Source organism: Orcinus orca, chromosome 18 (genome assembly GCF_937001465.1).
Source record: "Orcinus orca chromosome 18, mOrcOrc1.1, whole genome shotgun sequence".
Lineage (NCBI taxonomy): Eukaryota > Metazoa > Chordata > Mammalia > Artiodactyla > Delphinidae > Orcinus > Orcinus orca.
Window position 1 is genome coordinate 46,036,471 of NC_064576.1, and position 23,797 is coordinate 46,060,267.

A 23,797-nucleotide genomic window follows, 5' to 3' on the forward strand; every position below is an offset into this window, starting at 1 on the left:
AAATTGAATTATAGGTTCCTTTTCATGGAGGAAATTAAAATTTGCTTACTGAAAATGGTAGGTAGAAGCAATGGTTTCATAGCTCCTGGAAATGGCAAGTTTGAAATGAGTACTCTAGGGAATGTGAGGAGAGACCACTAGGATTTTCCATCAATGTTGTAGGAAGTGATGGACCATAAGAGACTAATTGGGAGAAAATGGAGGGGATCACGACACTGGAGGTTTTATTGAGGTCAAAAAATAGATGGCTTGGAAGTGGGAGAAGTGAAAATATAGAAGATTGAGGTCAGAGAAAAGGATCTTGGGGATTATGATGATACTAGAGGTGGAACAGTTTTTAGCTAATGAAAAGGCCCAGGTGTGGTCATGAAGACCGAGGCTGAGGAAAGTGGAAATGAAGATTGCTGGTTGTGGGTGTGAAGGCATGGACTGGCAGAGGAGTCAACACAAGGTGTTGGCTGCCGAGCATGTCAGATGGCATTAGGCCCAGAGGAGGTAGGATTTTATTTATTTTATTTTTATTTTAATTTTTTGCGGTACACGGTACCTCACTGTTGTGGCCTCTCCCGTTGCAGAGCACAGGCTCTGGACGCGCAGGCTCAGCGGCCATGGCTCATGGGCCCAGCCGCTCCGCAGCATGTGGGGTCCTCCCGGACCGGGGCACGAACCCGTGTCCCCTGCATCGGCAGGCGGACTCTCAACCACTGCGCCACCAGGGAAGCCCGGAAGTGGGATTTTAGATAATGGAGATAAATAATATGGAAATAAGAATGGAGAGACAAATCTAAGCTACAGGACTGTGGCCAACTTACAGGATTTCCCTAAGTTTTAGTTCTCTCATCAATAAAGAGAGGATAGTACATACCTCAAAGGGTTGTTACTGAGTATTAAATGAATTGTGCTTATAAGTATTATAGCACAATGCCTGGCTCAGACTTAACCGTTATTTAAGATTATAGAAATACCAGGTCCTTGTGAAAAGGTGTAGCAAGTGTTGCTTTGAGAATGAATGAGAAGGATGGTTCAGAGAGTAGATTTGGAATGAAAATGGGAAGACATGTGAACAACTTGAACTTTGTGTTTTGGAAAATTCCGAAGGATGCCTGACCTTTAAAAGATTTTGAATGTGCTTCTGTTACCTGTGTCTTAACTCTTCCTCTCGGTAGCCTCAGATTTGTCTTGATAGTGGTTTCTTTACTTCCCTCCCCTCCATCAAGTTTGTGTGTATTTATTGTGGCCAATACACTACAAACATTTATTTAGTGGACGTTTAAAAAACTACTGTATTTTTAAAGAATGTAAGATGTTCCATTTTTCTTGTTCTTTTCAAATTAGTTTTTTAAAGCAGAAGTTTTATGAATATTTTAATTTAGTTTTTAAAAAACTTTATTCTGAAATAATCTTAGACTTACAGAAGAGTTGCAAAAATAGTACAGAGAATTCTTTTATACCCTTCACCCAACTTCCTCTAATGCCAGCATCTTATATAACTTCAGTGCAATTATTAATACTAAGAAATTAATGTCGGTACAGTAGTTACCAAACCACAGACTTTATTCAGATTTTAGCAGTTTTCTCACTGATGTGCTTTTCCTGTTCTAGGTTACAGCCCAGCATCACATCTTATGTTTGGTTTGCCATGTTTCTTTCATCTCCTGATCAGTAGTACTTCCTCATCTCTCATGACCTTGACACTTTCCAAGAATCCTGCTTATTTTTTAGCATGCCCCTTAATTTTTTTTTCTTCAGTATTTCCTCCCTGTATTTCTGAAATCTGCCCCTAGTGCCAGTCAGACTCACATAGTGAAGTAGCACAGTGATTCAATTTAAGTATAGTTTTTAATTAGAAAGTAATTAACTAGAGGAAAATTACTTTTTGATGCTGCAACTCCCAATTTCCCCAGGCAAAAAACTGTGTTTAAGCATGTATATGAAGGTAGTGCTATAAGTGAGTTAATTCATTATGTATGTTGCTAAGGTATTAATAGAACTTTCACAACAAAACCAATAATTACTCTTCAGATTGACAGACACTAAAGTTTTGATTGATGACTACTCAAAAAATATTTTTAAATGAGCTATATTCAGTTAAATAGCCAACTGATAAGGTTTTTCCATTTAAAGAAATAGAATTTATCTCATACCCACTGAAATATTAGCCTCATTCAAATCATTCCTCAGGCCTTGTACAGTTATGTGTTCTATGTATTTGCTGTTTATTATTTTATTTATTACAGATATTTATTGAGTTACATATATATCAATATATAGATATATATATTGAAGTAAGCTGTTTTTCAGGGCTGTTATAAAATCTGTAGCTACAGTATCATTCTGTATCCATACAGTGTACTACATGTCCTGACCTGTGTTTGAATGGAAGAACTGGTTAACACACAGAGGTTTGCTTGTGTAGGCCATAAATGTGGGTTTCTGTATTATTCAGTTCTGCTTAGAAAGAAGCCTTATTATAATATAAAGTAAGTTATTTTCAAATGCTGTAGTGGACACTGTTGGTGCCCCTCCAAGACCCCCTTCACCAGGCTGGTTACGGGCGTACCCAGGTGTGAGTGTTGGCTCCTGGTGGTTCACATCTGCCCTCTTAATCCAGAGATTTGGCCTCAGGGAACTGGGGTCCTGCAGCTAATGGCTGACTGACTTGGGTGGTGTTAAGGCTGGCCTCTCCCTTCAGGTACTATCTACTGCTGTGCACTTCAGGCTGAAGCGAGAATCCAGCGGAGGCCACATTTTTGAATGTCCCTGTCTCAGTCCCCTTTTCCTGAGAGCATCCCCCTCATTAATCACCTGCACCTGCATCCCTGTCCCAGGTCTGCCTCTAGGGAACGTGCCCTAAGACAACGGAAATGCGATATGATCATACTAACCAGCTGTGAACTCACTAATGTGAAAACTGATGACTTGCTCACAAGAGACCCTTTACAGTTATCTGGAAACTGCACTAGACTGGGTGTCTGGGCTCCAGTTCTCAAGCTTCTAACAACCAGATAACTCTGAAAAGTCATTTCATTTCTCTGAGCCTGTATTTTCTGTTGTGTAATACATACATGGAGTTTAGACTATGTGATATTCAAAATCTCATGCTGAAGGTTTTGCCTTAAGGCAGGGGCTTATTAAATAGAGATGCTTGGCTCCCACATTGCCGCCGACCTCCAGGTTCTTGGATAGCCTTGGAAGATGTTCAGCTTAACTTGAATTGGAACTATAACATAAAATATGGATGTGCATTTTCTGGGAAGAAGCTTCCAATACATTTCACTAGGACTCTGTGGCCCTCAGAGGTTCAGTGCCAGTGTCTTGTAGAGTTTTCTTCTTTTTTAGCCCTGTTCTCCACTGATAAAGATTCAAAATCCATTCTAAAAATCCTGTACCCTATTCCATAGATACATACATTTTTTTTTCTTTCCATCACTCCCTTATTTCTCTTTTTCCTTTTGTAAAGGGCAGAACTTTTCTTACTCTTTCGAGTGCCATTTCTTCCTGGATGTAAAGAGAAGGACCATCTGTTAGATGAGTTACATACCTAGTGAGTGATCCTGGAAGGTTTGTGCGATTATGTAGGTGATTCCAAACTTTTCTGTAGTATCATTTCTTCTTTGTTTCCTCTTGTTTTTAAGCAGCCACTGTCATTAAACTTTCGTTATGGTGTTGAGTGTCATATTTAGACAAGAGAGGTGGGGTAAGCCAGAGGAAAGAAGTTGGGAGAACTCTGCGTTTCTTCCTTAATTCCAAACATACAACTTTTGTGTATAAGCTCATGTTATCGTGAAGATGCCTTTCCAGAAAGAAAGCAGTAGTCTTTTCTTTCTTACAACTCTCCACCTTAAAATTTTATTTTGATTTCAGCCACAGCTAATGGGTTTTCTGTTTTTTAGTTTTCTATATCTGTTAAGTATTTTAATTTGCTGGTTAAAGAGGCTGGGTCACATTTGGCCATTAGACAGAAAATAAAAAATACAGTGAATAATTTAAAACAGATGTTCTCTGTGCTCTTAGGTGCCCCTCACACACACCTTTTAGAGCAATTGCTCCTTAACTTCCTCATTACTTTTTCTTAGTTCAATTCTTTGTAGATTATATAAACTATCTCCACTCATAATTAAAAAAAAATCAACATATAATGCCTACTGTACTATATAATAAAACAGTATGTATTTCATTGTAAACAGTTGGCCATCGACTACTCAAGAAGGCACAATAAAGTCACATTCTGGAGTCTTTGCCTCATGCCACTGTGAGTACAACAGCTACGATGTAGGTTGGTATAGGTGTGTTGTTCTGTTGATTCAGATACCACAAGCAGCATTGTCCTGGGATACCTAAATTTCAGAAATGGAACACAAATGATGGTAAAGCTTAAAACAAAAACAGTGCAACTATAATTTACAGAGTAGTTGGATTCTTGGAAAATTCAATGTATATTAAGTTACATAATATATAAAGTATTAAATATGTAACAATTTACATATTAATTCTGTTGTACATCTAATTTCATTGAATTAGAGTCTAGGCGTAGATAATTATGATTTTCCCTCTCTCGTTCTCTCTGTGTATCTCTCTGTGGGACGCAGGACAGTTTCTTATTGTGTAGGATTAGCTCATGTGTTGCAGAATGTCTAGCACACCTTTCCCCTGTAAATGCTGGTAGCATCACCTCAGTCACCATGACAACCAAAATGCCCCGAGACATTTCCGGAATGCTTCCTAAGTGGTGTTAAGGTGTATTGAAAATCACTGGCTTAGAGAAAAAAAAAAGAAACAAACTAAACCATTATTCACATAATAGGATATTTCTAACCAGAATAGCCAAGAGTGACATTACTAATTGCTACCTTTTATTGGAGTATCAAACGGGACAACTTCTAAGATCTTAAATTTTGTATCAAGGTGAAATGAAGGGAATTTTGACTTTTAATTGCTTCACAGTTTTGGTAGCCAAAAACTGAGTCAGCTAAAGGCATAAACTACAGTGTTTGAATTGTAGAACCCTTATAAAACTTAGAAGAAATTTAACTTTCTGGGCTCCCTAGGTGATCCAAAGTCCTGATTTTTATGGGCACGTTTCTGAGTGGATATCTAGTTTATATACATTAAGATGTCCTACATTGCACACAGATGACCCAAGGCTAAGATCAGGAAGAAATCCATTTGAGCTGCCCTCTCCTTCAGCCATTTTTGTCTTACCTCAGCCTCCCTTCCTTTGTCAACTGAGCTGATAGATTCTGGTCGCAATTCATATCTTTATGTGGATATTATTGACTTGCAGTTTTTAGTCAGAATTAGGCCTGTAGCAAGATCTAGCTTACCTAAACCTTTATTTTGATTGGTGCTGTTGAGAAATGTTAGGTTTTTAGGTGGTACTTCTTTTTATGAGTGCCACTTTTATGTGATTTAGAACATGCAATAAATTAATTAATGAATATTTTTGATAGGGGTGGAGAAGAGACAGTTAAAACTGTAGGATGCTTCACCTTTTGCTAGGATCAGTATTAGGTATTTGGTATGTGCTTGTAGCTTATCAGAATCTGAAAAGGGATTGGCTTTTAATTCTTATGATATATGGAGGAGCGCTTTCAGAATGGTGCAAGATGGCTTCAGGTACAGCTGTTGTAAAAATATGTTTATATTTTAAAATATATTTATATAAATTATAAATATTATATATCGACTATAATATATATAGATAAATATATTTTTATATGTAATATATATATTTCACAATTATATATAAATTGTGAATCCTAATAAGCTAATGGAAGGCAGAAATCTTCAACTGTCTAATTATCTATAGTGATGTGAATGTAATTTTACTAGCCTGCTGTGAATTTAAAAAGTTTTTCTGGTAAGTGTTTTACCTGCTAAAATGATCTAGAATACTTTGTTCTCTGTATCTCCAGGTCCTTTCTCTTTTTTCTCCTGGCAGAGCTACATGTAAATCATTCCAAAACAGTTAATGCTGCTTTAGTCACAAATTATTGATTTTCTGTTCATTGTGTATGTAGAACTGTTGCTCTACTTAGATTCTAAAACGAGGCTTTTTAATTGTGTTTTCCAGGAAGATATGAATTTAAATGAAGATAAAAAGGCACCATTGCGGGAAAAGGACTTCAGTATCAAAAAAGAAATGGTGATACAGTACATTAATACTGCTTCCAAGACAGTAAGTAAAACTGTCAAGTTGAGAAGTACTGCTGAAGCACGTTGTGGTATGGAAAACAATACATTTGCCTAATGAAGTGCCTAAGTTTGCGGGCAACTGTAATCATAGAGCTTTTGTATGTATAATTAAAGGTACAAGTATTATAATAAGTTTGTTTAATTTGAAAGTATTTCTCACCTTATAACTTAAACTGCTTTTGCTGTTTGGCCACTCACACTGTTAAGAAGCACTGTGGTTGCTTGGTCCACTCACTCTAGGACACCCCTCCTTGTTAGTGAATTAAGATGGGTATTGATTTCTAATGTCACTTATAAACTGGGATAATACTTGTATTGTAGAAAAGTGAGACTGATTTTACTCTAACTACCTAAATCAGGATACATAGTAGTGGCTTAGAGGCCTATCTTTAATGTGAGTTTCCCTGTGGATAAAATTAGCTTGTAACAAATTATAAATGTAGACACTGAAAGGAGCGTTAAGAATCCACGTGGCTGCCACTTTTCTAGGGAAACATGAAATATGTGGGTGGAAGTAATAACTAAATGTCTGAGAAACATGACCAGCACACAGAATCAATTATATTTATTTCATGGAACAACAAATGAGCTTTGTTGTCATAAAAAAAATTGCGACTAAGTGGATTGGATGAAAAATATGAGATGGAAGCTAATGAAGAAGCAAGGCTCGGGAGAAAGACAGTAGAAAATGCTTTTGACTGAACATAAAATAGAATTGGATTAGAGAAAAATAACTAAACACACTGTAGTTTTCACTGGATACTTTAACCCAAGGGCAGCTTATAAGAATGTAAGTTATTTATACTTTAACTCCATTTATCTACTAGACCAGTCAGTGATTCTGAGGTATTTCTTTTGGAGGAAAGACTCAAGTGATGTTTAATTTTTAAACATGTCTCATTTTTTGGCTGCCTGATGATCAGGTGTAGAACTCACTGAGTACTGTGCTCTTCCCAGTTCTTTCTATGGGCTCTGTATCTTGCCATTGAGATGTGAATTGCTTTTGTCCCTTGATGATACTTGGCCATCACAAATTAACAGTGGGGATTTAGGAGTCAGAGCTCCGTGTTTTGGATTGACTATTTATCCTCTGTTTGATCTTGGACATCTTATTTTATCTTTCTGATCCTCAATCCCCTCGTCCATAAGATGGGGCTAATACCTACACCATAGGCTTGTTGTTAGAATTAAATTGTTTATTCTGTGATTAGAACGTAACAGATTTTTAACTGGTGGCTGCCTCTTGTGGTAGCAGTGGTTGTAGTAGCAATTGTTTGTTTTTTATTTTTCTTTGTGATTTACTGTTGAAATTCTTACTGTTGAAATCATTACACCACAATTAAAAATATAAGTAAATGTACCTCAGTAAAAATACAAATTTCTTATTAGTGAGTCTACATTTCTAAGACGTTCATTTGTTCACTCAACACATTTATTAAGCGTCTGTATGTCAGGCACTTAATAAAAGTGTCTGTATTTAAGGCCCCGGCGACTGAGCACCAAGATAGTGTGTCATTGTTTCCTATGGAGCAGTGAGACACACATGACAGAAACACACAAACACATGTAATGGGAGGTGAAATGTGATGTGGGGAAAAAAATGCAGGGGGAGTGGAGATGGTGTACCTGTTTTATGTAGAGTCATCAGGGCAGAGTCTCCTGTTAGGGAATTTTAAATCTAACAAGCATGAATCCACTTAATATAATTACAAGAGATAATACATTAGTTAGAACTGGTATAGAAAACCCTAGCATAATAGTGCAGTTTAATTCTGGAATTTCAGATAAACAGACTTTTTTATAGAATAAAACATTTTGAACTTCTTCACAGTGGATCTGTTTCAGCTTACATTCACTGATTTTAAAGTTTAATACTCTATTTTGGACTTGGGCTGGAATTTATTTACCAGAATTAAGTAATTAGGTTATCAGGATTGAAATAGATTAGTTATCTAAAGTATGATTGAAGCATTTAATTGGTGTGTGGAGAGTCATGGCTTTTCCTAGGAGGATTCTGAATAATTCAGCAAATGGTTAACATTGTAGAAAGTTCAAGCTGACCAGTCATCTGTCTTTGCTCTGGAAGTAAAAACACATTTTATTAACTCTAGGATATGGACTTTGTTATGCCAGTATATTTAGGTCAATGAGTACTGAAAAAGTTTCTCTGAGAAAAACATAGTTCATAGATAGGTTGTTCTAGAGAGGATGTGGGGACTTTGTCAGATGTTAACATTTTAGCCTTAGAATTTGCTTTGAGATTCTCTTTTGTGGGTAAGCATTAATATTATTTTTTGGAAAATAGTATTGATGCCTACAGTTGATTTTTTGAAAATGCTTTTGAAATGTTAACGCTCAAACTAGCCCTAAAGTAGATCAGCTTGGCTTTAAAATAGGAAAAAACAAAAAAACAATAAAAACCATCGATCAAACTAGGTTGTTTCCAAGATCTTAGTAGGTTTCAGTTTAGGTGGCCAAATAGTAAGACTGAATTTCTTCAGTTAGGAAAGATTATTAAAATTTACTAAGCAAATATCATACTTGAGGCTAAAAATGCCAGATTCACGTGTTTCTAAGTTCCTAGGGCATGGGTATGTGATCCAGGTTTGGCCAGTACAGTCTGATGGCCAGGTCTGGTGGGGGCTTCTGAGAAAGGTTTCTCTCCCTCGTAAAAGGGTCCAGAGCAGGAAAGCTGCCATTCCCTGCTACTTGTCGTGGCTGTGAGGGGGTGTGGGGTGCTTGACGCCTGATGTCATGGAGCTGCTGCTCTGGCCCAGTGCAGTCCTGCCTCCCAACTCTTCCATTATATGAGGTGATGCCAGTTCTTATTGAAGCTGCTTTAAGCTGGGTTTTTGCTTTGCTGCTGTAAACATCCTGATAGACCATCCAGATACATTTTGGCCTACGTGGGCTATCTCTTTAATTCACTCTGGAAATTTCTTTTTCCATCCAAAGGAGTATCTTAAAAGATCCTCCCCTCACCCAGTATACTCAGAGCATAGATGGGGAGGCACTACAAGGCCAGGTGCCCATCCCTTGGTAAATGACTTGTGCTTAGCAGCAAGTTTATTGGAGAAAACTTCTTTCAAGAAAGAACGATACAGATTTTACCTATGTACTATGACTTGCTGGAGGGTAAGACTATTCTGCAATTAGTGGTAAGGACCTTATAAGTACGATGTGACATGATAGTCCAAATAGAAGAGAACCCACAGTTCCTGAACAAGGTAGGATGAAGAAAATTCTAGAACAAGAGAGGATCTCTTAAACCACAATTGCCAAAGAATTTTCCTATTTTCTAAATGGAAGTGAGCTAGAATTTAAAATACAAATCTACCATATAAATGTATTTAATTATGCTTAACCCAACTGTGAGTATAATTCTCTTTTATTACGTGTGGTTCAATTATTTTTAATCCTTTTTTTCCTTAAACATTTTTTAAAGCCCCCTTCAGATATTAAGTGATGATTTTTGTAGTCAAGATTCTTTTGAGTGGAACCAACCAAGCTTGGGAGATATATCCTAATAGAGTTGCTGCCTTCACCAAGTTTTCCTTTTCTTATTTCTTCTTTGTTTAGGTGTACCATACCCCTTATCTGTGACATCAGTGTATATGTTGTGTTCATTTTCTGGGTGTATTTTGTCTGGGTAATATGGAAGTCTCCCATGACAGGGTTAACAGAAAACCATGGATTAATTTATATGCAACTAAAGAATGTGTTAAAGAGGATAGCTGTAGAGAGTAGGATTTAGATCAATGAGTTGCCTACACCCCCCTACTCCCACCCCAACGCATTGCAAAGGATTAGTAAAAATAAAATCTCTTTTCTATTTGTTGAGAAGAAAAAATTTGCTGTTCCACTTCTAGGCTTTTTCAGGGTGATGCGTGGCAATTCAAAACTAGAGACAACTTAGAGAGGCCAAAACCTATATCCCAGAAAGTGAAAGGAGGAAGAGGAGAATCAGCCAGGCGTGTTTGAGCGATAGGACAGGAGAACCAGAAAGATATCTGGTCCTCTGTGGGGAGGTGGAGTTTCAGGGGGAGAGAGAGAGAGACATTTAAAGAGTTTTGAGGGACATTTTGTTTTATGCTGTGTAGTATAACACCTTTATGATGTCTTTAAGAACGATTATGTCTCTAAGAACCATTCATCTTCTTTTTTTCCTAATTTATTTTTATACATTGAGATGACGACACTGTCCAGGCAGTTTACTTCTTTACAGACTACAACCACTACAACTATGACTTATCAGCACATGGTCTTTTTTGGCTGTACCATTAGGTGTGGATATAATGCTTTAAAAATCTCTCTTCAAAATGCATACTTCTAGTTCCCGAGGATTGCACTAGGTTGGAATCCAAAGTTCTCACAGGCTCCTTGACATCCCCCGCCGCCCCCCAATATGTCATAGGAAACTGTATCCCAGCTGCAAGTAACAAGCTCATTTTAGGTGGGCTGACATGAAATAAAAAAGGCCTAATCTCACATTTCTAAGGTGCATAATTATAACATCCATCCTTTATTCCCTATTTGTATTTAGTTTTTTCCTTTTTGATTTCTTTTTCCAGGGAATGAAGCAGAAATCCTCTTTTATAAGTGCTCCTGGAAGTTTACTAGCTTCCTTTGACTTTGTTTCTAATTTTTTTCTTTCCTAGTCAGACTGCAGTCAAGTGACTTCAAGGGCTCCTCCGAGGCATTTGTTAGAAAAGTTTGGATGGCGTTTAGCTTTACTCCTTGAATCCTTTCTTAAGTATTTCTGTAGTTCTTGCTTAGTCTTCTTTAACAAAAAATAAAGTTAAATAACAAGTATTATAGAACATAATTTTAAAAGGCACATAGAAAGATTGTAACAAAAGTTTCTCATGATGAAATGACTGAGTGTAAATTGAGTTCGTAAGTGCAGGATTATAGACTTTCACATATGTGTATGTATGTAGGTGTGTAGATGTAGTGTTAAAAGTATTTTGAAAGGTATCATCACTTGTTCTAGCTCAGTAGGTCATGGTGTTCTCAAACATGGAGGACAGAGTTTTCTGCAGTATCAGCCTTCTAGGCATATTTTGATCAGAAGAGAACTGTGTTTTGAGGAAATATTAGTTGTGTGTTCATTTGTATGTATGAACGTTTTCTCCAAGTAGAAAATCTAGACTTGATTGAGGGTGTTTTCATAACTTTCAGTGTGTGTTTTATTTTTTAGATTTCAGTTTCATATGTAAATTTTGGAAACATTGTCAGATACAGGTAAATCAAGTTGTTGTTGTCCTTGTTTTATTTCCTCTATTTTTTGTCATCGTTGTTATTTAAAAAGCTTATATATTTTAACCACTAGAAACTTAGATGAACCATAAATAGTTACACATTCTTGGTAAAATAAACACGGGTTATTTTTTGGCTTACATTTCAGGTTAGGGATTTGATCAAAGCATCCCTGCCACATAAAAACTTGGTAAAAGGGGCTGGAGCTCAGTATTAGACACTTATCTGTTTATCATCAGTACCCTTACAATACTTTGCCTGTTTGTCTCCACGTCTTGCTTGCTGACTAGGAGAAAATTTCAGAGCCTCAGGGCAATGAACCAACTTCTTCTTGAGAGTATTTCCTAATCTGTCTGGCATTTTAATTTCCATTTGTGCCTATATAGGACAGGTTTTATTTATGTACAATTAAAATTATCTTCTAACAGCTCAGATTCATCCAGCTTTCTTACACGTCGTTCTGAGCAGCACCAGTGGTGTATAGTGTTCTCTGATGTTACTGCATTGTGTTTTTGTTTAGGCAGGAGATGAATATGAAGAAAGCAGTCATCTTTTCTTTTTTTATATAGGATGAAATTATATTAGGTTCAAACTAGAATTGTGTATTTTGGGTCTTTTAAAAATGTTATGGCTCGTTAAGACATCTTTTCTTTCATTATAGCACTTTTTAAAAGATTCGCCAGATATAGAAACATTGTTAGTTACTAGTAAAATTTACTAGAATTTTAGAGCCTGAGAGGGCCAGTGGTGCTTATACCAGTTGCGGCATTAGAGGTCATCTGAGGTTGTTTTCATCTTGGTTATTGAGTTGTTTCTTAATCTAAGATATTTTTCTATGTTCATGCTTACTTTTTAGACTTTAATGAATATAATTAAGCTTATTTCTGATAACTGCAAAAGTAGTGAAAACTTTGAAAGTGCCAGAAAGAAGAGGCATGTGATTATAATGGAGATGAAAGTGAAGAGCAAATATCCATATGGAATGAACCTTTTGAAAGAAGGAACAGTTCTGAAGGAATAAGTGAAAAATTGAGAAAAATGCTATGTATTATGTACAGTTGTTTTTCAGTGAATGAATGGAAAAGGTATGTCAGTGGAAATAATCAATAAATGATCTATAATGGGAATAGAAAAGAGTTTTATTTGAGCCAAACTGAAGACTATAGCTTGGGAGACAGCCTCTCAGATAACTCTGAGGAACTGCTCTGGAGAAGCATGGTTTTCAGCACAGTTTTATGTCTCGTCAGAACAAAGAACATCAAACAAGTCAGGGATACATTCCTTCAGGGTTTCAAAAAAATACCCAAAACACAGATCAGCATGTACACAGTACGGCCTTGGCATCTGGGAAGGGAGTCTTATCATTTAAGGAGTATCAGCATTGGCCTCCCAGGTAGGGAGGCATTTAATCTTTATTTTTAACATGGACATTCTTTACTCCTGGTCAGTGCACACTTTTCTTTAATGATTAAAGCAATTGTACAATGTATGTTTGATAGGCCACAAACAGACTGTTTTAGTCAGCATAAAATACAAATTAACTCATGTATAAACCAGAATAATGTCCCCGTACCTCAATATGTGAAAATTTCTTCTATTAGGTAATTGAAGAAATAGGAAAAAAAGTTGCCAGGAACAGTAGCGCTCAACCTTGATATCCATTAGAATCATCTGGGGAGCTTTAAAAATCTTGATATCTGGGTGCTGTCATTTACAATTAAGTCAGGTGGGCCCCAGGCATCAGTATTTAGTAATGTTCTCTCGGTGTTTCTAGGGTACAGTCAAGGATGAGAACTGGGCTGGACAAGATGAGAGTCTTTTAGTGTAACGTTAATTGAGCCAAAGACTAGAAGTTAATAGGATTGAAAGGCTGAACATGGTGAACATTACTCATAAAACTGTTATCAAGCCATTGTGGGTTCCACGCTAGTTTGCACGTGCATAACGTCAAAATGAGTGTTCAAAGGGCATACTGTAACTACGAAGAAATTCTCCGACACTTGGCCTCTTGTAAAAATCATCAAAGGGGGGAAGGTTATCTACTGTAACAGATGGAAGAACTTGGTCTTTTTTGGAAAAGGATGCCCAGTAGAACACGTATGAACAAGGAGGAGAAGAGTGTGTCTGGTTTTAAAGCTTTAATGGTGGCAGTAAACTTAAACCCCTCTTTATTTTGGTTTGTACTTGAGAGACATCCTTTCAGTTCTTATTCCTAAAGAGAATAAATTCTATACATACTTTAAAAATCCATAATGGGTTAATCATCTTGATGTACAAAAGGTATTCATTCCTAATTTCATGCTTCCCTGATTTACTCCCATTTCCTAACTGGTACAATATAATGGTTTCTCCCCACCCTCAAGAAAATAAGTGTGGTTGGTATAGCTTCTTACCCTCAATGTAAAAATTATTTCAAATTCTTTTACTGTCAGAAGTTTTCCAGGGTAGTTTACATAAACTGGGAACCCTGCCCTTGGGATTCTTTGAGGTATGAAAATAAAATTGTCCAAAAGAAACTTCAGGCAGTCTTAGGTTTTGTCTACTCCTTGTATATTATTACTGTTACGCTAGATTTTTTTTCTTTTTTCTTTGGTAGCCTTTGGGAAAGCTGTATTGCATTGTTTTGGTGAGTTAAAAATCATCTTCTGGCTTTTTTTTGTTAAGGATGGCTTTGTTATACTCTTTCATTTAGTAGAGATTTTTGTAGTTACTGAGGTGGGTTTTTTTTTTTTTTTTTTTTTTTTTTTTTTTTTTTGCTGTACGCGGGCTTCTCACTGTTGTGGCCTCTCCCGCTGCGGAGCACAGGCTCCGGACGCGCAGGCTCAGTGGCCATGGCTCACGGGCCCAGCCTCCTCGCGGCATGTGGGATCTTCCCGGACCGGGGCACGAACCCGTGTCCCCTGCATCGGCAGGCGGACTCTCAACCACTGCGCCACCAGGGAAGCCCTGAGGTGTTTTTTAATTTATATTAGGTCTGGAATTATCTTAGAGCATCTCTACATTTTGCAAATGAAGTGTGCAACAGCCCCCAGTTAGTAGCTAGGACTAGAAACCAGGGTTTCTGATTTTTTTAACTTTTGATTTACAAAATGAAACACAGTTATAGAAAACACCAACAAATAAATATGTAGCTTAATAAGTTTTCATAAGAACACCACCCAGATCAATAAAGAGAACCTTGTCAGCCAACTTAGAAAGCCCTCCATCTACCCTGTCTCAAATCTTGCTTTTTTCCTAAATCACTACCTTGACTTTTATAGGAACTACTTCCTTGACTTTCTTTAATTTTATCTCCCAAAATTATACCACTAGACATCATAGTTTATTGTTGCTTATATTTTAAAATTGGAATATCTTTAACTTTTTTTAATCTTCAGGTTCCCTTTATTTTATCTAAGGCAGTCTGTATTTTGCCGATTGCATACTCGTGGTAAAGTTAACATGTTTCTCTTTCCTTTGCATTTCCTGCAAAGACGCAGCTAGATCCAGAGGCTTGATCAGACTCAGGTTTGATCCCTTTGGTAAGACCGTAGGAGGTATGTTCTGTATTAGGGAGTACTTCATATCCAGTTTATCATTAAAATTCTGTAATTTTATTTTCATTTATTAGTTAGAATATATTTATAAAGAGACATTTTCTCACAAATACTGATTACCTTATGATATAGGAAATTTAGGATAAATGCTTGATTCTTTTATTTGCCAGTTTTCAAGATATTGAATTGGTTCCCTATCATCCTCTAAAGGTGATATATTATTTTTAATATTATTATTCTTAGTGAAGCTTAAATTGTCCCATCTGCAACCAGTGGGACCTTGCCCAGTTGGCTTCTAGTCATTTTGGTTGGCATGGCCCTGTTATTTTACATTGTTTCATTTCTATCTGGTAAGGTAAGATTACGCAGACTCCCCTCTTTTCCCACACTAGACCTGGAATCTGTCATTTCTTTTAGTGGGAAATGATATTTCAAGAACAATCTGGGGGTCAAGGATACTTATTGCTATTGGGTTAATCACTGTTTGTAGGCCTTTTCAGTGGAGAGAGAGCAAATGAAAAAAGTATGCGTATGTATTTATGTGTATGTATTTAAAATCTTTTTCTTTCGCATGTGCTGCCCACATCTCCAGCTGTTGTTTTTCTTGTTGTACTAATGGAGCATATAGCCATTACATTTTATACTCCCTTAGCATTTACTAACTGTGTTTAACCCCTATTTAGTCTTTAATTCTCTGAGTAACTGTATTTTAATGCTCACAACCAGTTCTTTTGTTAATATTTCTCTTAGTCATTTTGTTTGTCTGAAGTTTGTTCTTTAGTAGATTTGTCTGAAGAGGTCATGGAAACAGTATTCCCTGAGTTTTTCATGTTGATAACAGTATTTGCCCATTATTGTTTAGTCAGTTTTACTGGATATAAAAACTTTGGCTCACATGTTTTTTTCCTGTAGGATCTTAAATTTACAATTTTTTTCCCTTTTCTTTTTTTTTAAATTTTATTTTTATTTTTGGCCTTGTGGCATGTGGGACCTTAGTTCCCTGACCAGGGATTGAACACATGCCCCCTGCAGTGGAAGCACAGATTCTTAACCACTGGACTGCCAGGGAAGTCCCACAATTTAAAAATTTTTCTAGCATAAAGCATGACAGCATTGCTCTTAAAAGGTCTGCAGATAACTAATTTTCATTCCCTATAGATTACTAGCTCTCTTTATTTATATGTCTGACTTGGGATTATAAAATATGCAGATACCCTTTCATTATGTACTTACTTTGGTTTTCTTCTTCATGGATCCTATTATCGGTATGTTGGATTTTTATATATCTTCAATATGCCACTTTTTCCCAAATCCTTTTACCTTATTCATTTCTTTTTGATTTTTTTTGAAAAAAAATTCTGTATTTCATTTCTAAATCTCTTATAATATGATTTATTATTTTTTGTTCTTTTGTTCTAGTTCAAGCTTCATTTCTGAAGTGATTTATTTCCATTCTTTTTCCTGAGTTTGCTCTCCTCACTTGTCTGAGTTTTTCTAATTCTGCTTTAGGTATTTGTTTTCATGTTTTATATATTTTTTAAATGTCTCTTAGTTCATTTTGAAACGTAAGTGACAGTTTGCTGTGTTTTATGGTTATGTTTTTGTGGTCAGTAGGAATGTTTAGCTCCGTGTTGATTTCACTCTCAACACTTTCTCCACATTGTGGGGTCCTGTCCTGGAAGGGAGCCCTGACCTCAGTGTTGGGACTCAGAGGACATTGACAGTTCCAGTCTCTTCAGCTCTTTTCTGCTTCCTACGCTCATCCACCAAACCCCAATCATTTTCAGCTGCTGTTCTCAAATTGCTAAAGAATACCTCTGGGCTACTTTAGAATTCTCCTGTTTTCACATCATCAGACATCTTGTTTATTTCTCTGCTTCTTTCCACACAGACCGTGATGCTGTGCAGATCGTGTGACTGTTAGTGGTTTCTCTCCAGCTGCTTGTATTTTGAGGATCATGGAGATACCTTATTGCTCAATATTGTTAGGTTTTTGGTTTTGCTATTTAGTTGTTTTGTTTCTTTTTCTGTGGAGATCCAGGCACTTTCAGAAACTATGCTCCTGCTGCCATCTGCCCAGGTCCTTTAGTCTTCTGATTTTTGAATTATTTTCCTCATTTTAGGTCAGTTTATATGTTTGGTTAAAAAAAACCATCTCTGGATTGTTGGTATTCTTCCTCTTGCTCTCCCCCAGCCCCTCTTGACTTTCAGTGGAGAAAATGATGATATATTCATTCATGACTTTTTCCTATATAATGTCAAATGATAGCTCTAGATTTTGCTGTTTATTTTACCAGTAAACTGTCATCAAACCTCTTAATGGTCCATGACCTACAAATAGAATTAAATAAAACACTAGTTTTAGTCTTAATTTCTATATTATGTTTGTGCAGTGCTATCATCTTATATAATTTAAATAAGTTATGCAAAATGCATTCTTTCTTATATCCCACTGATAGTTGGGAAATTCAGACTGCCCTTCAGTACTTTAACCCCACCCCTGGAAAAATAGGTCTCATCTGCTTGTGTGTGTCTATAAATTAGTGAGTGTGTTAAATCTATCACAGCATGAAATCACTTCAAGTGCTGAAAGACTATCTTAAAGAATTTAAATTGATTGCAGATGTTGGTGCAATTAAGCAGGCCTGATGAGCCTCAGAATCATGTTTCTCAGATTTGAATATGAATGCATTTAAAAAATTATAGCGATGTACTCCATGTAAATGGAGTTCATAGGCATCTGAGAGTTTCTATCACCTTGTGCTTTAAAATGGTTTAGCAATGTGAGAAGTGATGTGTGACCCCTTATGCAGATACCTGTATTACTTAGAATGAAAATGTATTATTCATCTTACGTATGTACTTCCGTGCCATCCTTAACCAACTAGAATTGACTTTGAATGATTATTTTCCTTCGTTATTTCATTTGTCTACCAATTTTTCTACCTTTTATGCCTGTAATTCATTTGAAAATTATTCTATAGACAGAGAAGGAAGTATAATGTTACTTCATTTGCATTTTTAAGAAGAAAAAGAGTATAACAAGCCGGATGTGTTGGTTTAGATAATAAAAGCATAGGACTTTTTTTCCCCTTGAGGTCAGATCTTTTGACTAGTAGGACTCTTCTTACCTTTAGTTGCTTTGGCTTTAAACTGCTGAGATGTAAAAGAAAGTTTTCTATTTATTACTTTAATATATAACCTACTGGGTTGCAAATTAGGAAGTGAATTTTGAAACAAGTTTGTAACAAGATTAAGTAGAGTGTACGGCATGCTCATTTTCAATTTATTTCAAATTGATCTGTGCACATTAAGTAATTAAACTCATCAATTTCTGTAACACATTGTAAAATGTTATGGACATTAGGACTTTATTATATATATAGTAGTAAAATAAATTACAAAAATGGTGAGTATATTTAGATACTATTTTTAAATACTAAGAAAATTACTGAAATAGTATAGTAATATTAATGATTTGAAATAGGAACAAAGAATACATTATATTTTTTTCTGGATGGTGTGAATTAAAGCCGTGTTCTACAATATTTTATAAAAGGTTATTTTATTCATCACGGCACACTATACTTTGTTTTTAGGAGTTGAGAATCCAGCTTTGCTACTTCTAGCTTTGTGATTTCAGAAAATTCATTATGCCTCTTGAAAACTTAGTTTACCAAATAATAAAATTTAGGAGTGTTTTTATGAGAATTATGGTATGAGAAGTAGGGCAATGATTAAATAAAGTCTCTTATGTTATCTTTATCTTAAATCTCTTGATAAGTCATCTTATCAAAGTTTAAAGTGTAAAATGGGACTGTGTGAATGCTACAGATGAAGCATTCTTAAATCTGATTATATTGGAATAAAAAGTTAAATACAAATTATTAAAACTGGTCATCATAAAAAAATACATACAATCTTTTTTTCTACTTAGAGCATAAAATTATATATTCACATCTCAGTATTTGAATACAGAGCCAAGCCCTTTTCTTTGAGTAGGAGTTGTTCCTACTTTGATTTTTCCTACATAAAGCATGAAGCATCATCTGTGATCACCACTTGTGTATTTTAATTCAGCCAAGAATTTATACTTGTAAAAAGAGTCTAAGTTCAGACCTATGAGAATTTGTATGATTTTTACAGTGAGATCTTTTCAGTTCTCTTGATCATACCTAATTTGAAAACAAGTTTTTTTTAAAGCAACTCAGCCTAATCTTGATGTTTCTAAGCATTAATTTGTTACAGAAACAACTCTTTTCATTCTCGTATATTATTACATTAACAAGAATGATATTATCATACTTCATAAACAGTTTGGGGTTTATTTAAAAAAATCACCTCTTGGTATTTACAGAATTTGATTCATAGGAGTAACTGTGTCGCCTACAGCATACTTTGGGCATCAATCACTCTATTACAGACTAGTGGAAAGCCTGATACTGGATGTCTGTCTCTAGCACCTTAAACAAGTCACACTCCGGTGAACTTTATTTTTTTCTTTCCTTTATCTCTCCAGTGGGGTCGTAAAAATACAATTTTCTGTAACTTGTTTTATTTGTTACCCTATGTGAATGTTCTACCCTCTGTTAGAAGTGACTGACTCAGCTCCAAGTGACTCAGAAAAACAGGAACATGTTGGTTCCTGCATCTGGGAAGCCCTGGGATATGCTGGCTTCAGGCCGGCCTGGATCTAAGTTCTCAGGTGACGTAAGGACTCGGTCTTCCGTATCTCTTAGCACTGTTTCGCTATGTCTTGGCTTTATTCACGCAGGTTCTTTCCATGGTATATCTAGATGGTTAACAGAAGCTTCTGGCTTGTTTCCTGTATTTTAGGTCAGTAGTCTCCAAAATTTTTTGATCACTTACCCTATCAATTAAAAAAAAGCTGATCATATATGCCACTAAGCCAATAAACGTTTATTATAAACATGTCCATTGTATTAATACTTCATATATATTACAGTAAGTCCCCTACATATGATTGAGTTCTGTTCGGAGAGTGCATTCGTAAGAGTCCAATTTGTTTGTAAGTCCAACAAAGTTAGCCTAGGTACCCAGCTAACACAATCGGCTATATAGTACTCTACTATAGTAGGCTTATAATACTTTCCACACAAATAATACATTAAAAAACAAACACAGCAAATAAAGAAAACATTTTTAATCTTACAGTACAGTACCTTGAAAAGTACAGTGGTACAGTACAACAGCTGGCATACAGGGGCTGGCATCAAGTGAACAGGCAAGAAGATTTACTGACTAGAGGAGGGGAAGGAGGTGGGAGATGGTAGAGCTGAAGGATTGTCAGCAATAGGAGACGGAGGGAAAGCTGCAATTTCACTCACACCTTACGTGATTGGACATGCGAACGCACATTTGCATCTTTGAAAGTTCACAACTTGAAGGTTCGTATGTAGGGGACTTACTGTAATATAAATTAATGTATTAATATTTTATCCCTAATATATAATATGAATTGAAGATATCATTAAGATTTATAAATCAAAGTTTTAATAATTCATTAGAAAATTTTGCCTCATTCACAAACCCATGTGGTTTTTCTTTTTTCGTTTAGTTTTTTTTTTTGCGATACGTGGGCCTCTCACTGTTGTGGCCTCTCCCGTTGCGGACCACAGGCTCCGGACGCGCAGGCTCAGAGGCCGTGGCTCACGGGCCCAGCCGCTCTGCGGCATGTGGGATCTTCCTGGACCTGGGCACGAACCCGTGTCCCCTGCATCGGCAGGCGGACTCTCAACCACTGCACCACCAGGGAAGCCCTTTTGTTTATTTTTTATCACACTTTAACTATGCTAGATTCATGACAAACAGATAAATATGCCTTTTTTCCCTACTCACATATTTTTGCACAACCTACAAATTACTTGATGACTTGTTATTTTCAAGAACTATACAACTTTCTGGGCTTGGTGCCTTTTTAAAAGTAAACTTTTAACTTAAAAATTTTTTTTTATCAGTTTTCTAAAAATTATACTCTAACCCCCAATTTTAAATCTCCTTTTAAATTTAGTTACCCATTATATTCATCCTCTTATAATGGAATCTATCATACCCATTCAGGAATGTTCTGGGAGCACGTCCAAACCTGCAGTAACCTTTGTTCATGGGGAAACCTTTGTTCCCCGAAGTTCCTGTTGACTTCCATCTTGTCCACATCAACCCTTTTTTGTTCTTGCCTGTACTAGTTCCTCTATTCTTGTACCGCTATCTAGCTCCCATCCTCCACTTAGCCACATTTAATTTAAGACTCAGTTTGTGCTGTTTTGACCTCAGTACTGCCACTCTCTTTGCCAACTTGGTTAGTGCTTGAGGGCCCAGAGAAGGTACAACGTGCCCTGGCTCTGCCTTTGTGTATTGTACTTGGAGGAAAAAGACAGAAGAAAGACATGCATCGAGCTCATGAGTTATCTGGACAAGGTAGATTCCTTTGTGACAGTATTACCTTTGTGAATTCATGACTGTCTACAGGTGATGGATTTTGAAGCCTCACAAACTTGACTGGTCAACATTCTAAGACTCAGTATGTATTTTGTGGGCAGGTATACAATCTAAGCTAATAGGGACTGATGTATTAAAATCCAAATATCACTTTAACAATCCGTAATCAGAAATGCTATTATTAAGGAGAAAATTCTTCTATTTTCTTCTCTCTTTTTAGGCTAGTCTGTATTGGATGCCACATGACAGAGAGTTGCTTACTTGGTTTGTTGATGATCCACTATGAGGATAATGGGGTGTGTGCCCATAGCATCATATGCTTTTCCTATCTGAACTGTCCTCATACTTCATGTATAAATTAAATTAGTTGAGTTAATGTGATGGACTAGAAACCCCATGAAGGCAGGGAATACATGATGCAGCACAAATTAGATGATTGTGTTAATATTTCTGGCACCCCTTTTTCTGGGGAGTCTTAGTGGGGCTCTCTGAAGAACTCTGGGTCTCTGGACATGTCTGCAGGTAGGCCTGCAGACTGCTTCCTCTTATAGCACATACTCAACACTGTTAGAGTACCCTGCAATTCTGGAGGCCATACTTTTTATTGTAATTAAAATAAATTCTTGATCTTGGTGCACATGTGTAATCTCTTGGGTCATTTTAATAGGAGGCTAATTATCTGTTATATTTTGATTTTTCCTAATTCATTATCTGAAGTCAGTTGTAATTTAAGATATGGGGGTATCTTAACAGTTGGTAAAATGTACCTCCCTTGAGGTTCACTTCTTAACTCCTTTTAGAGGAGAAAGTGACAGGAACTGGTGTCCTCATTTTACTCTTTCACTAAGAATTTTTATTTTTATAACTTCTGATCTTTATATATTTCCCCCTGTCATTTAAAAAAAAATTCTTAGGAGACAAAGGCTGTTTAATCAAAATGATTAGAAATTCTAAGATCAACTTATTTAGTAATCAAGTAACATTTTAAGTGTCATTCATTTATTCAGATGCTCAAATTTTAAATTATTAAAATCAAAGATACATCTTAAAAAGCTACAGAGTATCACTTAATGAGGTGGTCTTCAACCCATATGGTACTATCCTGTTGTTTTGTCTGTTCTTCCTTACTGAGAAAAGTATATGATTTCTAAATACTTTTCACATTAAAAGTTCTGTAGAGGCCTGGTTTTCTTGTGAGATATGATCAGAATTCAAATATCATCTTAAAACAAAATAGAAATAAATAAATGAATGAATAGAATGGCTGTAAGCAATTATTTACTTTTGTATAAAGCTTATTTAAAGTTAATAACAAAATCTAAGTTAAGAATGTGCCTAATGGGGAATGGACTGAATAAAGGTACTTAAACTGTAACAATTTTAACAATCTTTTTTCTTCTTATTTCAAAAACAATGCATTGTTACAGAAAATTTAGGAAGTATAAGACATTATAAAGAAGGAAAGAAAAAAAAATCTATCAACCCAAGATAAGGCATTCAGCTACAGTATTAAGGATGTTTTGATTCTGAAAAAGTCTAAAAAGGAATTATTATAACAGTAAAACTAAGGTTTCTATAGCAGAAATATTTAATGTGACTTCTACTGTGTTAGCATTTTGGCGGAAGTACAAAGGCCAAGGATAGCAAGTGGGCTAATGATAGCAGATACCAGAGCAGTGTGGCCATGAAAAGTGATTGTGAAATGGATTGTGCTACCATTAGCTCATTGAATTCCAGGCTCTATAAGAATAGGTTAACAAATATGTAAAAAATAGAAGATTGATAGAGGCTTTCTTTGGAGATACAGGTGTCAGCTATGGCATTATCTCCGACACCTTTTAAGGGAGTAGAACCAAATGAGTGGACATTTGAGAGAAGCTGACTGTATCCTTTCCAATTTAAGGACATAGGAATTAGAAACTGGCTCTATTTGTGAATGGTGGCTCTAAAGGTAAGGGCTATGTGAACTGCTTTGGTGGCAGAGCGAGGAGAACGGCTTAGACCTATTGTTGGAACAAGTTGGACTTGTACCAGAACATTGACTGGATGTGGACCTCTCCGAAGGGAGTTGACTTTGAGTTGTCTTGGAAGGAGTTTTGCCCAAGGGGCCCACCTGCACATGCAGTGACCCCCAACAGAGAGAGTATGTGGAGTGGACTGCCAAGTCTCAGCAAGGGAGTCTGAGTAACCCACATGCGCATCCCACAGAAGGAGGCAGCATTTGCCTATCAGCCATATCCAGAGGACAGTGGCACCGGCGTGTGACAGTGATACCTGATTACAGCAGTTTTCTACATCTTAACTTTCTTTCCTCCCTACTCTCTCTCTTTTCAACCCTGAAGGTGTTG

At 36.3% G+C, this 23,797-nt stretch overlaps 1 protein-coding gene across 2 annotated transcripts in view; it reads left to right on the plus strand.

Annotated features, from left to right (window-relative positions):
• DIAPH3 (diaphanous related formin 3) overlaps positions 1-23,797 on the plus strand; it is a 546,165-nt gene that overhangs the window by 71,714 nt on the left and 450,654 nt on the right. For both annotated transcript variants that reach the window (XM_049700932.1, XM_049700933.1), the window contains one exon: positions 6,074-6,178. In XM_049700932.1, the coding sequence (XP_049556889.1) occupies positions 6,074-6,178 (105 nt within the window). The remainder of the gene's footprint in view (positions 1-6,073; positions 6,179-23,797) is intronic.